This window comes from Punctularia strigosozonata (assembly GCF_000264995.1).
Source record: "Punctularia strigosozonata HHB-11173 SS5 unplaced genomic scaffold PUNSTscaffold_3, whole genome shotgun sequence".
NCBI lineage: Eukaryota > Fungi > Basidiomycota > Agaricomycetes > Corticiales > Punctulariaceae > Punctularia > Punctularia strigosozonata.
This window is the reverse complement of record NW_006767435.1, coordinates 1,772,304-1,784,415: the sequence shown is the minus strand read 5'-3', so window position 1 is coordinate 1,784,415 and position 12,112 is coordinate 1,772,304. Positions and strand designations below refer to the sequence as shown.

The 12,112-nt window shown below is 58.1% G+C and overlaps 5 protein-coding genes across 5 annotated transcripts; 4 read left to right on the top strand and 1 right to left on the bottom strand.

The window, feature by feature from the left end:
• Window positions 1–203: 203 nt before the first annotated feature.
• PUNSTDRAFT_98960 (ubiE/COQ5 methyltransferase) lies at window positions 204–1,019 on the top strand (the record flags this gene model as incomplete). The annotated part of the gene is made up of 1 exon (XM_007381200.1): window positions 204–1,019. One exon carries the CDS (start codon window positions 204–206, stop codon window positions 1,017–1,019), a length of 816 nt encoding a protein of 271 aa, XP_007381262.1.
• A 111-nt stretch (window positions 1,020–1,130) lies between these two features.
• Window positions 1,131–3,594, top strand: PUNSTDRAFT_98957 (uncharacterized protein; the record flags this gene model as incomplete). The annotated part of the gene is made up of 7 exons (XM_007381199.1): window positions 1,131–1,355; window positions 1,418–2,013; window positions 2,073–2,652; window positions 2,711–2,761; window positions 2,819–2,938; window positions 2,993–3,140; window positions 3,198–3,594. 7 exons carry the CDS (start codon window positions 1,131–1,133, stop codon window positions 3,536–3,538), a joined length of 2,061 nt encoding a protein of 686 aa, XP_007381261.1. The 3' UTR covers window positions 3,539–3,594.
• A 926-nt stretch (window positions 3,595–4,520) lies between these two features.
• Window positions 4,521–5,722, top strand: PUNSTDRAFT_61972 (acetolactate synthase; the record flags this gene model as incomplete). The annotated part of the gene is made up of 4 exons (XM_007381198.1): window positions 4,521–4,783; window positions 4,842–5,037; window positions 5,095–5,560; window positions 5,616–5,722. The coding sequence occupies 4 exons, from the start codon at window positions 4,521–4,523 to the stop codon at window positions 5,720–5,722; spliced, it is 1,032 nt and encodes a 343-aa protein (XP_007381260.1).
• Window positions 5,723–6,441: 719 nt separating this feature from the next.
• PUNSTDRAFT_42899 (kinase-like protein) lies at window positions 6,442–9,356 on the bottom strand (the record flags this gene model as incomplete). The annotated part of the gene is made up of 5 exons (XM_007381197.1): window positions 6,442–8,026; window positions 8,090–8,168; window positions 8,250–8,483; window positions 8,558–8,744; window positions 8,952–9,356. 5 exons carry the CDS (start codon window positions 9,354–9,356, stop codon window positions 6,442–6,444), a joined length of 2,490 nt encoding a protein of 829 aa, XP_007381259.1.
• Window positions 9,357–9,977: 621 nt separating this feature from the next.
• PUNSTDRAFT_50614 (uncharacterized protein) lies at window positions 9,978–10,522 on the top strand. Its single transcript, XM_007381196.1, has 2 exons — window positions 9,978–10,136; window positions 10,192–10,522. The coding sequence occupies exons 1-2, from the start codon at window positions 10,037–10,039 to the stop codon at window positions 10,404–10,406; spliced, it is 315 nt and encodes a 104-aa protein (XP_007381258.1). The 5' UTR covers window positions 9,978–10,036; the 3' UTR covers window positions 10,407–10,522.
• Window positions 10,523–12,112: the final 1,590 nt, after the last annotated feature.

Below are 12,112 nucleotides of genomic sequence, written 5' to 3'. Positions count from 1 at the left end.
ATTAGGCAGATACTCGAACTCCGTATCCGACGGACTTCTCAAGAGGTGTCGTCTTATTTGAGTTGTACGTATTACGTTGATCCCAATTCCGGGAGTTCGAGTTATCTATAGGCCGCACTTTCTCGTGGCGGATTACCCGCCCGCTCCTACATATACAGGTTCTGCCCGCGTGAGCACGGTCGTCTATCACAAAACACCAAGACATGCCCACCGACTCGAGCCGCATCTACGTCTCGGATCACAGTGCAGCACCTATCCGAACCCACAGCTGGCGCACCGTTGCCAACTCGGCAGCCTACCTCGTACCCTATCTCAAACCCAATCTTCGCATCCTCGACGTCGGATGCGGACCCGGGACCATAACAGTCGACTTTGCCCGTCATGTTCCGCAGGGACATGTCATCGGTCTCGAATATTTTCCCGATCCTTTAGATGGCGCGCGTGCGCTCGCCGTGCAGGAGGGGGTGAAGAACGTCGAGTTCACGACAGGGGACGTGCACGCACTGCAATACCCAGACGATTCGTTCGACATCGTTCATGCTCATCAGGTCCTCCAGCACATCCGCGATCCCGTGCAGGCACTGCGCGAGATGAAGAGAGTGACGAGACCTGGAGGGCTGGTCGCCGTTCGTGAGTCGGCCCGGTTCTTCTGGTACCCGCTTGTGCCCGCCTTCGGCGAGTGGAAGAATCTGTACGATCGTATCGCGAAGGCGAGGGGCGGGAATCCGGACCCTGGAAATCAGGTTCACGTCTGGGCCAGGGAGGCAGGCTTCGACCGAAGCAGCATCAAATGCTCAGTGGGAGCCTGGTGCTTTAGCACGCCGGAGGAGAGGGACTGGTTCGGAAATATGTGGGCGGACAGGACCGTTGGCACGACTTATGCGGACATCGCAGTTGGGGACGGGTATTGCACGCAGGAAGAGTTGGAGCGATTTGCAGCGGCATTCAGAGAATGGATCCAGAACGAGGATGGATGGTTCAGTATTGTGCACGGGGAAATAGTATGCAAGAAGGAATAGTTTGTAATAGCACACCTCGTTGTGATCAATGAGTGTACGCATATCGTTTAGCTATCTACTCGTTTCGGACTTCGCCGATAAGTAGTGTCTCGCTCTCGCCTTCGTGCCACGATGAGCACGAACGAGCTTACACGACTCTATGATGAGCTACCTGTCGAAGCTACACACCCTCTGCACTCGTCGTCAGAAAAGTCTCTTAGTGTCCTCAAGGAGTTACTGAGCGTTACGGGTCGCATGTTTGATTCCATCGGGTCGCACCACGAGGTACAATACAGCGATCCCAAGTTCGTCTCGCTCCTCCGGCAACAAACAAACATCGCGCAAGCCATCCGCCAAGTATGTTGGATTTCTCTGATGTCATGAACGCTGCACCTCATCATTTTGCGGGGGCAGCAAAGTCTGAACTGAGCGTGCGCGACACTGCCAGAGCGCTCCGGGAACGAGCCGGGGTGAGCACCCGCTTCGGGGAGGACATACCTGCCACCCGTGATGCTATTCCTGGCTGGGTAGTGTCTCGTGTCGAAGCATGGGGCAGATCTGCGGGAATGGAGGCTTTCCGGGACGAGGACCAGGGTAGACGGATCGCCCTCGCCCTTGCGGGCAAAGTGATCGTCATCGACATTGAGTTCGCTGTAAGCGCCGAGGCAGAAGACACGACGATACGGGTGGTCAGCGTGAAGAACTCATATGCGGTTCCCAGCGGCGAGAGCGCCAATCCGACCGGGAACACAGGAGGCTCTACGTCCCTCGATGGGTTCTTAGCAGTCGTTCTCCAGAAATTCATCGACCTCGTGGAGAAGCCATTGGACGACCAAAATCCGATAGCAGCTGCCCAAGTCGGGTCCCGCCTTTCGCAACACCTCGGGTACCTCATGCGCCTGGACGCACTCGCCGTTCAGGAAGGCGATGCTGGATTAAGGTGGTTCACCTCAATTGACAATTTGGCATCGACGGCGGAAAGGTTTGCCACCGTGGAGGCTCGTGAACTTGGCAGGTGAAGCACCCATACGCGCCTTGTCGTCCGGACGCCCGCTGAATCACGCGCAATTCTAGTTCGTTATCGCTTGCCCAAGCGCCTCTGGACATATTCCTCGCCCGTGCTCGTCCGCTACCTTTACCTTACCTCCTTGCTCCATCGCTCTCGTTCCTGGTCCATCTCTCTCCTGCCGCCTACCTGACTCTACTGCGGAAGTCCCCCGCTGGGCCTGTTTCCTCCCGTGGCGACCTTCCACAACTAGATGTCCCCTTTGCGCACCTACGTGACTACGTCCGCTCACACGCAGCAGGGGTGACACTCGCTACCTTGCGTGTCGCGTCCGGGTCGCCGCCGTCCTCGCGCGTGAACGATGTCATCTCTACTTTGCCTCCCGGTCGGCCAACGTTTGCGCTTGTCGCTGGTCCCTCCGGCAGCAGCCCCGACCACGCCTTCCCCCTGCCTAATGCGCAAATACCCGGCGCTGGGGTAAGGTGGATCCTCGACTTCACTGCGGACGGAAAGGACCAAGGCGGCATAGTGATGAGCCAATCTCGTTTACGGGAGATCGAACGCGTAGTGAACCCTTCAAGCCACGATGTGAACATAGACGCTCATGAGATGATGAACGTCGGCGGGGGCAGCTGGCTCGATCTGCTGGTGGGTCATGCAGTCCAGCTTCTCCGCTCGTCATAAGCAGCCCTGAACTTTCCGATAGTTAGATCCCGGCAGCACGAAACTGCCCCCTGAAAGATACATCGCAGTATATGTGCGTGCGCTCATAAATTCATCTATGCTATCCACTGACATTTTGGCGCATACATAGACTTCGCCGTCGTCGAAACACCCGCCGTTACAACTCAGGCTGACGTCGCCTGAAGAGCCCGGCTTTGTACTCCAACATGTCCCTGTGAGCAATCTGCAACAAGCCTGGGCTGTACTCGAAGTATGTGATCACTGTTGTGTTCGCTCGCCCAGCGCTCAGCTTCGTGCCTCCTAGATCGTTCGAGAGCAGTGCTGGTTGAACGAAACACTGCGGATATGCACCTGGTTTCCAGAAGGCTACGGAGCACCGCCCGAGTCGCCGATCCCTGATATCGACGAAAGCTACGAGGCCACGCAAGCAGAGCTCGAGGCCGTGCTGAACGGTCCGCCCTTTGCGTTTGCATGTACGAAAGAGTGACCTTCGCTGACAACATACGCAGGGACGATCACCCCGCGCAAGATTCCGGTCAACGTCGTCATCTCCTCGCCAACCACAGACCTGTCGGTCCTCGGGCCGTCTACTTCGCCGTTTCCGACGAGGATCACGATGGTCGCGCCGGACCCGTCGCCGATGCATGCTCCGGGCCTCGGATCGGGCATGCTCGAGATTTCGGTCATGTTGGACGCGCGGGCGGCGCGCGGCGTGAGAGTCGAGATAGGGAGCGGCATGGGCGTGGGCATGGGCACAGGCATGGACCAAGATGTCCTAGAGGAGGTTTGTAGACGGGGTGGGATCATGGGGTTGGCGGGGAGAGCGTGGGCTGCTGCAAAGATGGGGTAGCGTGTTTGTATGCACCATCGCTGGCTCGCGGTACAAAATCCCATCGGAGTTGCTCGCCTTGGGACGTTGTGTTTTCGTGCTAACTCGCGAGGGCGCGCCGGCTTATAGGACACCTTGAACGACGAGCTTCGGAGCCCGTTCCGGCCGATGCAAGAGACTACTACTGAGGAGCACAAAACACCACAAACGCCAGGCTAGAAGAAACACAAAGTGCGTTATGTAGTATCATCGCTGATCGCGGAGCTCCTTTGACATGATCCGAGCGCTTCTTGAACGCCGAAAAATATCAAGAGAGGTCCATCGCCGAAGGCCTTGCGTCAAACTGCTTGTGCGTGTAAGGATGAGTGCGCTGGCAAACAGTGACGGCGAGCGCGGCGCTGGCGCGAACACGATTGATCGATTCCCAATTGTTAGGATGCAGGCTGTATACATAACCAACAAAATGGATGATACAAGTGGGTGAGGGCCCGTGAACTGCGTGTGGTTTAAATCAGACATGTACTGGGCGAAAATCATCCATCTGACTTCACCCACACCCTGCGATGTGTTCCCCAGGATGTGGGGGAAGGTAATCCATCCTGGTGGTCGGTAGGCCCCATCTTATGGGTAAACCCGTGGTTGATTTTCACCCACACCGGTGCTTCAGCGTACTACGACTGCATATCTACAGGTTTGGGATAAAAACGGAGCTTTACGACATCGGCTGGATAGACAAGGTCAGATATGCTTCCTGCAGGGCACAGGACGTCACGCGGTTTTGTGTCGCTCTGAAACCGGAGCAATACATGCCAATTCGACACCAACCTACGCAATGAGAGCGAGAAAGCAAGTACTTAACATCATACAATGTATGTACATGCATGCAATGAGACTGAAATTGCGCCGAGGGCCGATAAATCCGACCGAATCACAGAGGCATTTGACTCACTCACTCAGTCGATCTCCTTCCCCGTACTCGACTCTCAGCTGTCTTCTGCCCAACATGTTCGCAGCGAGAGCCCGGCCCGCGCAGAGGGTATTTGCATCGCGCCTGCTGTCGACTACCACGCGCAGAACGCAACCCTCGTCCCCGCGTCCTCCTCGGCCTATCGACGACTCCACGTCCGCACTCGATTACAAGCGCACACAACGCCATGCGCCCCCGCCCCTGCCCCAGATGGACACGCCTCGGACGCGGACCGCGGAGGAGGCGGTCACAAATATTCTCTACAATACGCCGCCGCCGAGCATGCAGCCTTACAAAAAGTGAGTTCAGTACGACCCGTTCGTTCACGGTGCGCGACGAGGCTGATCGACTTTCCAGACACATCCTGAATTGTCTCGTGCAGAATGAGCCAGGCGTGCTCTCGCGCGTGTCCGGCATCCTCGCCGCGCGGGGGTTCAACATCGATTCGCTGGTCGTCTGCCGGACCGAAATCCGCGACCTCTCCCGGATGTGCATCGTTCTCAACGGACAGGATGGCGTCGTTGAGCAGGCCCGCAGGCAGCTTGAAGACCTCGTGTGTTCCTGATATCTTCGTAGGTATTGTTGGTCGCTCTCTGACCCCAGACCACAGGTCCCGGTGTGGGCAGTACTCGACTACACCGAAACACGCTGCATCGAGCGCGAACTTCTTCTCGTGAAGGTATCCATCCTCGGCCCCGAGTATCTCGAAGCGCAGCTACTCGGTGGTCCCTCTCACGACCCACGCGCCTTCACTCCCGCCGACTCGGCTGCCCCTGCGGCACCCATCGCCACCGACGGCGACGTGAAGTTCGAGCGCGAGAAGGTGCTCGCAAGCCACTTTGAGCACCGCGCCGCGCCCTCGACTGCCGAGCCCATCGCGCTCACCCCGAGCGAGGCTCTGCGCGTCAAGCACCAGCACCTGCAGTCGATAGCGACCCTCGCGAAGCAGTTCGGTGCCAAGATCGTGGACGTGTCGGATAACAGCGTGATCGTTGAGATGAGCGCAAAGACGAGCCGCGTAGACGCCTTCCTCCAGCTGGTCGAGCCCTTCGGTGTGCTTGAGAGTGCGCGAACTGGTATGTGGTCCTATATTGTGCCGGTGCGGTACCTAACGTGCATATATGCGCGTAGGTGTCATGGTGCTCCCTCGCACGCCCCTTCGCAAAACTCCAGGAGAAGACGACGACACGTTGGACGAAGTCGCCGCCGTGGACGTTAGCCAGCTTCCTCCCGGTTGATCTAGAATTACTTATCGGCGCCAATCTACCCTCTTGCATACTGACGCTCACACTATCCGACGACGACCACTCGCAGAGTCAAAAGTATGGCAGAAATGTACAGTAATCGATACATAATTACGGGAAGAGCGATAGAGAGAAGGCAGGCCAGCACGGGAGGTTACGCATATACTCATGTGGAAGAGTAAAGGGAGACCGGATCGACACGAAAGGAGACCAAACCGAAAACCGAGACGTTACAGATGAAAGAGCCAGTTACACCCAAAAAAACTCCGAATGTAAATAAGGGGATAATTGTGGATGTCCGGGGCAGGGCATACGTGCACAAGGCACATGTCCGGCCCAGAGAGTACAGGGTTGCCCAAAGTCCGTGGATTGGGGATCAAAAAATAAAAGGCATATCGTAGGTTGCGCTTGAAGACTTGACTGGAAACTTGCGATGACGAGGAATATGATAGACGCCATTACGCGCTTATGTTATACTTGCTTGCGAAGGGACCTCTTGTGTTTGCGTGTATCGAATGAGCATCGTCCTTGGTCCGAGGCGGTCAAGCGCCTTTGATAGATAACGGTCGTCCGCGGCCAGGGCCATACGTCTCGAGCGCCTCCCGGATCTTTTGTATCCAGGTGGTAGCCAGCACGGCGTTGCCCGCGGTATATAGCTGCGACTTCTCCGTCTGCATCAGAAATACGCGCATGTAAGCATCCGTCCTGCGAGATCATATACGAGCACTGACCGTCAACAGCTCGAAACTTCTGTCGCCTCGAGGCTCGATGCCAGTAACAAGCGTCATCCTGACCTCCTTTGTCTTCGGCGTCTCCTTCCCCTCCTTATCCCGGACCCTGAACCCGCCGCCCTCGCGCTTTCCCTTCTCCTTCTCGCCTCCCTTGTGGCCCTTGGGCGTTTCCGGCGACCGCTCCTTCATCACCGGCACGAGGCTCATCTCTACCTTCACGGAGAGCACCCCACCTTCCTTCCGTTTCGCGAGCACCAGCCGCCTATTGGTTAACACCAGCTGTCTGACCTTACTGTGCCGTCCTGCCACGCTCGCAGGGAGCAGCAGCCGGCTGGCGCGCCGCCTGAGCGAACCAGCCTCGACTCCGCCTGTGTAGAGCACGCGCTCGCCCGCAAACAGCAGCGCGTTCAGGCCCGTCTCGAGCTCGTGAGGGAGCTCCCCAGCGGGACAATGTCCTTCGGATGAACCCGAGCCGGATGTCGAGATCGCGCGCGGGCTCGGGCTGTGGCCCTGTACGGGTGTCTGTGCACGACTCCGCCCGCGGTCGAAACCCATGCTCTGTAACGCCGCACCGAGGCGCTCGATCGGACTTCCCCCACCACTCCCGCCGGATGACGAGCTCTGGCTAGTAGCGGATCCGGCAGAGATGTAGCCGACCGCCGCAGCTGCGGCCACGTCTTCCTGTTTGCCTGCTGGGACCGGAACCGGGACGCCTGCGTGCTCGCGCTCGGCAGCTAGTTCAGTCGCGTCCGTAGCATCCGTTGCGTCCGTCGCAGCACTCGACGTGCTGGAGCTACGCTCTCGCATGGCAGGGCTAACGTCCAAGTGTCCGCCGACTGGCACAGCCGGCGCTGGCGCGTGCGCGAGAGCGTAGTCGTAACGCGGTGCTTCGCCCAGAGGGCCCTGTTCTTCCGCCCCACCAGCCGGCGCCGTGGTTGCAGGAAAGGTATACGCCCCTAGTCCCCCGCCCGCGTACCCGTATCCGACCTCACCGACCCCTTGCTCGCTCTTCCTCTCGCCTGTCTGGTACCCCGTCTGCGCATCCGGCGCCCATTCCATCTCGTCCTGCGGCCTCCGCATATCCTCCTCTGTCTCACTATCCTCGCCCTCTGCCTCACCGGTCTCTGCGCCGTGACTCTGAACGCTCCCCCGCCTGCTCAGGCCCGGTACATCATCCCACCCAACATCCCACCTGCCCGAGTCGATTTCTAAATCATCGAAATCCCCATTCCCTGGGCTCGGCAGCGCCTTCTTCACGAGCCCTGCCTCCAGCGGCGGCGCCGGATCCGTCCACAGCGTTTTCCAGTTCACCTCCTTGAAGAACGGATGGCTCCTGAGCGCCTCCATCGAGTTCTCGCTCTCTGGTGGCCCCGCACCTAATCGCGCAGCCGGATCTTTCAGCAGCAGCCGCGTGACGAGGTCCTTCGCGTCCTCGTCAAACCCGTCCGGGAACGTGTACTCAAGCGCCTTGATCTTCTGCCAGGTCAGGTACTCGGACAGCCCGGTGAAAGTGAACCGGCCCGCAATCATCTGGTAGATGATGCAACCGAGCGCCCATAAATCCGAGCTGCACGGACGACGTCAGCGATATCTGACTCGTAACGAGACGCGGCCGGGAGGCAAGGCTCACCTTTTGCTCGTTTCGCTGCTTTCGAGTAGCTCCGGTGACACATACTGCGCCGTGCCCACAAAGGTCTTTGATCTCACCGCTGAGAAAAAAAAGGGGGATTAAGATCCGCCGCGGTCACATGGGGGAGGGGACAATTGGCGCCCCATCAAAAACCGCTCACCTGCCGAATCAACGATCTTGCCGGTGCCAAAATCGGTGATCTTTATTCGAAAGTCCTTGTCGAGCAGGAGGTTTTCCGGCTTGAGGTCGCGGTGGATAACGCCGCGATTATGCATATACTCGAGCGCATCGACGAGCTGCGCCGCGTAATACCGCGCACACGTGGTAGAGAGTGATCCCATCCGGGATATCCGGGACTGCAGCTCCCCGTTAGGTGCATAGTCCAACACGAAATCTGTTCCGAAAATAGCAAGATGAGCAAGCTATGTCCGAGAACGCGGCGAATAGAGTGCGGCCACCGCCACCCACATAATGACCACTCGTCGTGGAAAGCATAGTGCAGGCGCACGATGCCTGGATGGCCCGAGCCAAGGCGGACAAGCGAGTCTTTTTCGGCTAGGGCGGTCTGGAGCTTGTTGTTGCGCTTGAGATGGGCCTTGTCCAAGACCTTGATGGCATATTCTTGGCCCGTTGCGCGGGATTTGCCGTACATGACCTGTGATGCGGGCGTGAGTTGCGTACGTAAGAGGGACCAGAGAAGGGCATGAGTATCGCCGGATTGGGATATGCACGGAGGCGATGGATTGGGACCGTGCGGGTGAGGTCATCGACGGACGGCGCGTAGGTGCCCGAGCAAGGGCCACGTAACGGATCCGGATGGGCGGAGCGAGTCCGGGGGCGGGGGATGGGAGGTGAGACTCACGGTTGAATAGGAGCCCTCGCCGAGGATGTCGCCGAACTCGAAGTCGGCGGCGCTCGGTCGTGCGCTAGCAGAGTTGTTGCGCGAGCCTCTCACTCGAGACTGCGCCCGAGTTCGTGGGGGCGAGGTGCCGACCATGGATGCAGCGGCATCGTTAAGCCCGTTACGCAGAAAGGGCGGTGGACGCGACCCGGTAGGTGTTGTCGGTGGGCTACGCGAGCGAGGTGATGAGAATGTCCTGATCGGACGCTGAGGCGGGGTGAGAGGGTGCAAGGACGACGTTGAAGAGGACGAGGAGGAGGAAGAGATGACAGATGCGTTGCGGCTGAGGTCTGCGAGCGTGGGTGGCGGGAACTGAGGCTGCCGCGCGGGGTCCGGCGACGGCGACGACACTTGAAGGGTGAGCATCGAGGCTGAAGAAGGCGTCGGTGTCGGGAAGGGCGGGGGGGCGGGAGGAGGTCGTGGCCGTTCGTGTTGAAGTCGTGGTCAGGGCTTCAATGGCCCGCCTCAACTGGGCGGTGCGAAAACCCCCCGTCGGAGTGCGCGGTTTAGGCTTTTCGCACATCCCTTTCACCCCGGATTCTTTGTTCCGGACGACCTCCAGAGTACCCACCTCTCCGCCGTCCACTACACCTTCATATTTTTGCTTTGTAGATTTATCGCGCGCGATGAGCACGACGGCCCGCGGCATATATATCGTTGATTTTTGGCGAAATGAGCGACGTAATGGAACTTCCCACGGTTTGGCTGTGTCCAGACCCGCGCTCCTCCAGATGGACACCGCCCGAAGTTCATTCCGGCTCAGGCACAGCTTGCTCCCGCCCGATAGGCGCCGTCCCTTCCCTGCGTTCATACTCCACTTCCCATGGCTATCGGGCTGGCAGTGCGATAGTTCAATCTATACATCGCAGCGATCGCAGCGCGCGCGCTGTGCACCTGGATATATATCGTGCTGGTGCTGGAGTATTCCAGCCGGCGACCTCAATGTCGGCCGACGCATGTGTACTTGGATCTCCTTTGCGGCATCTTCCTGTTCTGCGACAATAGCCAGGGTCGAGCTTCGCGGCTTCCGTCTCTCCTGTCGGACGATGCTGTCGACTCAACAACAAGGCGTGGAGCCCAGGCTCGCCGCCCGTAGGTCTCATCCATCCATATTCCGAGTAGGGAGGACACCCGTGCCGAGTCACCGTTGGTTCCATCGTTGAAACGTTCGTGGCTCTAGGCTTACCCTATGAATCAACAGCGCTCAACGTAGCCTGCAAGGGGGGAGGCGGCACTTTAAGCCTCTCCCGCGCCAGATCCCGGTTCGGACTTCCCCCGCTGGCATGGCCATCATTACAAGAACCGTGTTCCGTCCACCACACAGGCATCTTCCCGCCATATCTACTCAAGTGTACCCAGCGCATCTCAGGGCCGAACCGTGTCAGTATTCTCGGAGCGTCTTCGATGCAGATATAGCTCGTCTTTGCAACAACGCCAAGGGACCTGCCCACTCCGGCGAGAAGAGCGTGGATCTCCATATGGTCCCGAGCCCGAGCCTGAGCGTCTGCGTCCCCGGACTCCACTGCCTCAAAGGGAAGCGAAATCGCCCCGGTGAAGACGTCAAAGATACGGCCTGTTATCCTTGCAGGGGAGGCTATCTACATCTTCATATAGCCTTCGTGGACGTACTCGGAGACTCGCTGTTCTTATCGCAGCGATATGCAGCAATGTGGGATCTGGTCTAGAATTGACGGACGCAATGACTAAGCTCTCAATGGCGGCTGTTCTCGGGACACCGGGCTCTCACGGATGGCGGTCCCAAGAAGATACATACGGATATACTTGGAAGCAGTCTTGAATCCAAACGCCTCGGTTAGTTGAGGGGGGGGGGCGGTATCCTGCGCGCACTCTTTCCCGTCTGGCATCCCGCCTCCCTCGAATTCAGCATCTCACGGCGCCTCTAAGATCGTGCAGAAAGTGGGTTTCTAGTTTAAATTGTAAGCTGAGGCAGATAAATACAAGCAATGGATGAAGCAGTGAACGTGATGCACCCGACTCAGAGGGGCTAACTTGTGCCATGCGATTGTAACTGGCCGTGAACACATGAATTGGAATGGCTGATTATATCTTGGGCCATTGACTCACCCCTCGTTTGCTGTACTCTACACCAAGCTACGTCCTGAAGCGCCTGACGTTTTCGCGCCTGACATGCGAAGCAAGGTGGAGTAGCCTCCATTTGCTCTTCATTCGAAGCTTCGACGCTCGCCGATCATCGGACAAATGAATCCTCTGCGACTCGACACGACCGTCATGAAGTTCATGAACAAGGTCGAGCGGCTGATAAGATCATGTGGAGCCCCTATCATACGCGACGACTTGTCCGTGTGTTTTCATGTGCCCAAAGATTGATTCTGAATATTTCCTTGGTTCTCTTGCGTCTCTGATGGCGACAAGGAGATCAAGGTTCCCAGCGTTCCTCGACCAACTTGCGCATATGACGCAGAAAGAGTGCGAAATCATGTGTTGAACAGCTCGTGCCACGGGTGCTGACGGCGACCGCGCAGTCGAACAAACAGGGCACGGATGTAACATCATCGGCGGTCGCAGATGAACGGATACGTGAGCAAGGAAACAAAGCACGTTGGCGTTGGCGTCCATCATATCGTGCCAAACAGAGCAACACAATTTGATTGCCACGCGACTTTGCCACTTCGTACGCGTCCTCTCGCGCGCAACAGTCAGCAGCAGACTAAACGTTAGCGGTGGACGGCAGTCTGACCATGAGAGCCTTCTGCACGATATCTCGTTTTCATGCTGGTTGCGAAACGGGGCCCGAGGCTGCAGTCTCTGAGAAGATATGCTCGATGCCCGCGGACCTTCTGCCGACGAAGAGTACCTCGACACCCATCGTCTTCTCCGTCCATGGCATTGCGTAGCCTACGGTGCCTTTCACTCGCGCTTGGCCTGTATCGATGAACAAAACACTTCGGAAAATGGTGGAAAACGGTCCCGGATGTCCCAATCGGGCAATCGCGCGCCCTCCTGATCCGCGCGTGACCGGTGTCTCCTCACCGGTTCGGACGTGCATGGTCGCTGCTACTCTCCGCGGTTCCGAACGTCGGGGAGAGCGCCGTTGCTACGCTCGGCGCGTTCTCTCGTGCGTCACGACTCTGCGCTTTTCG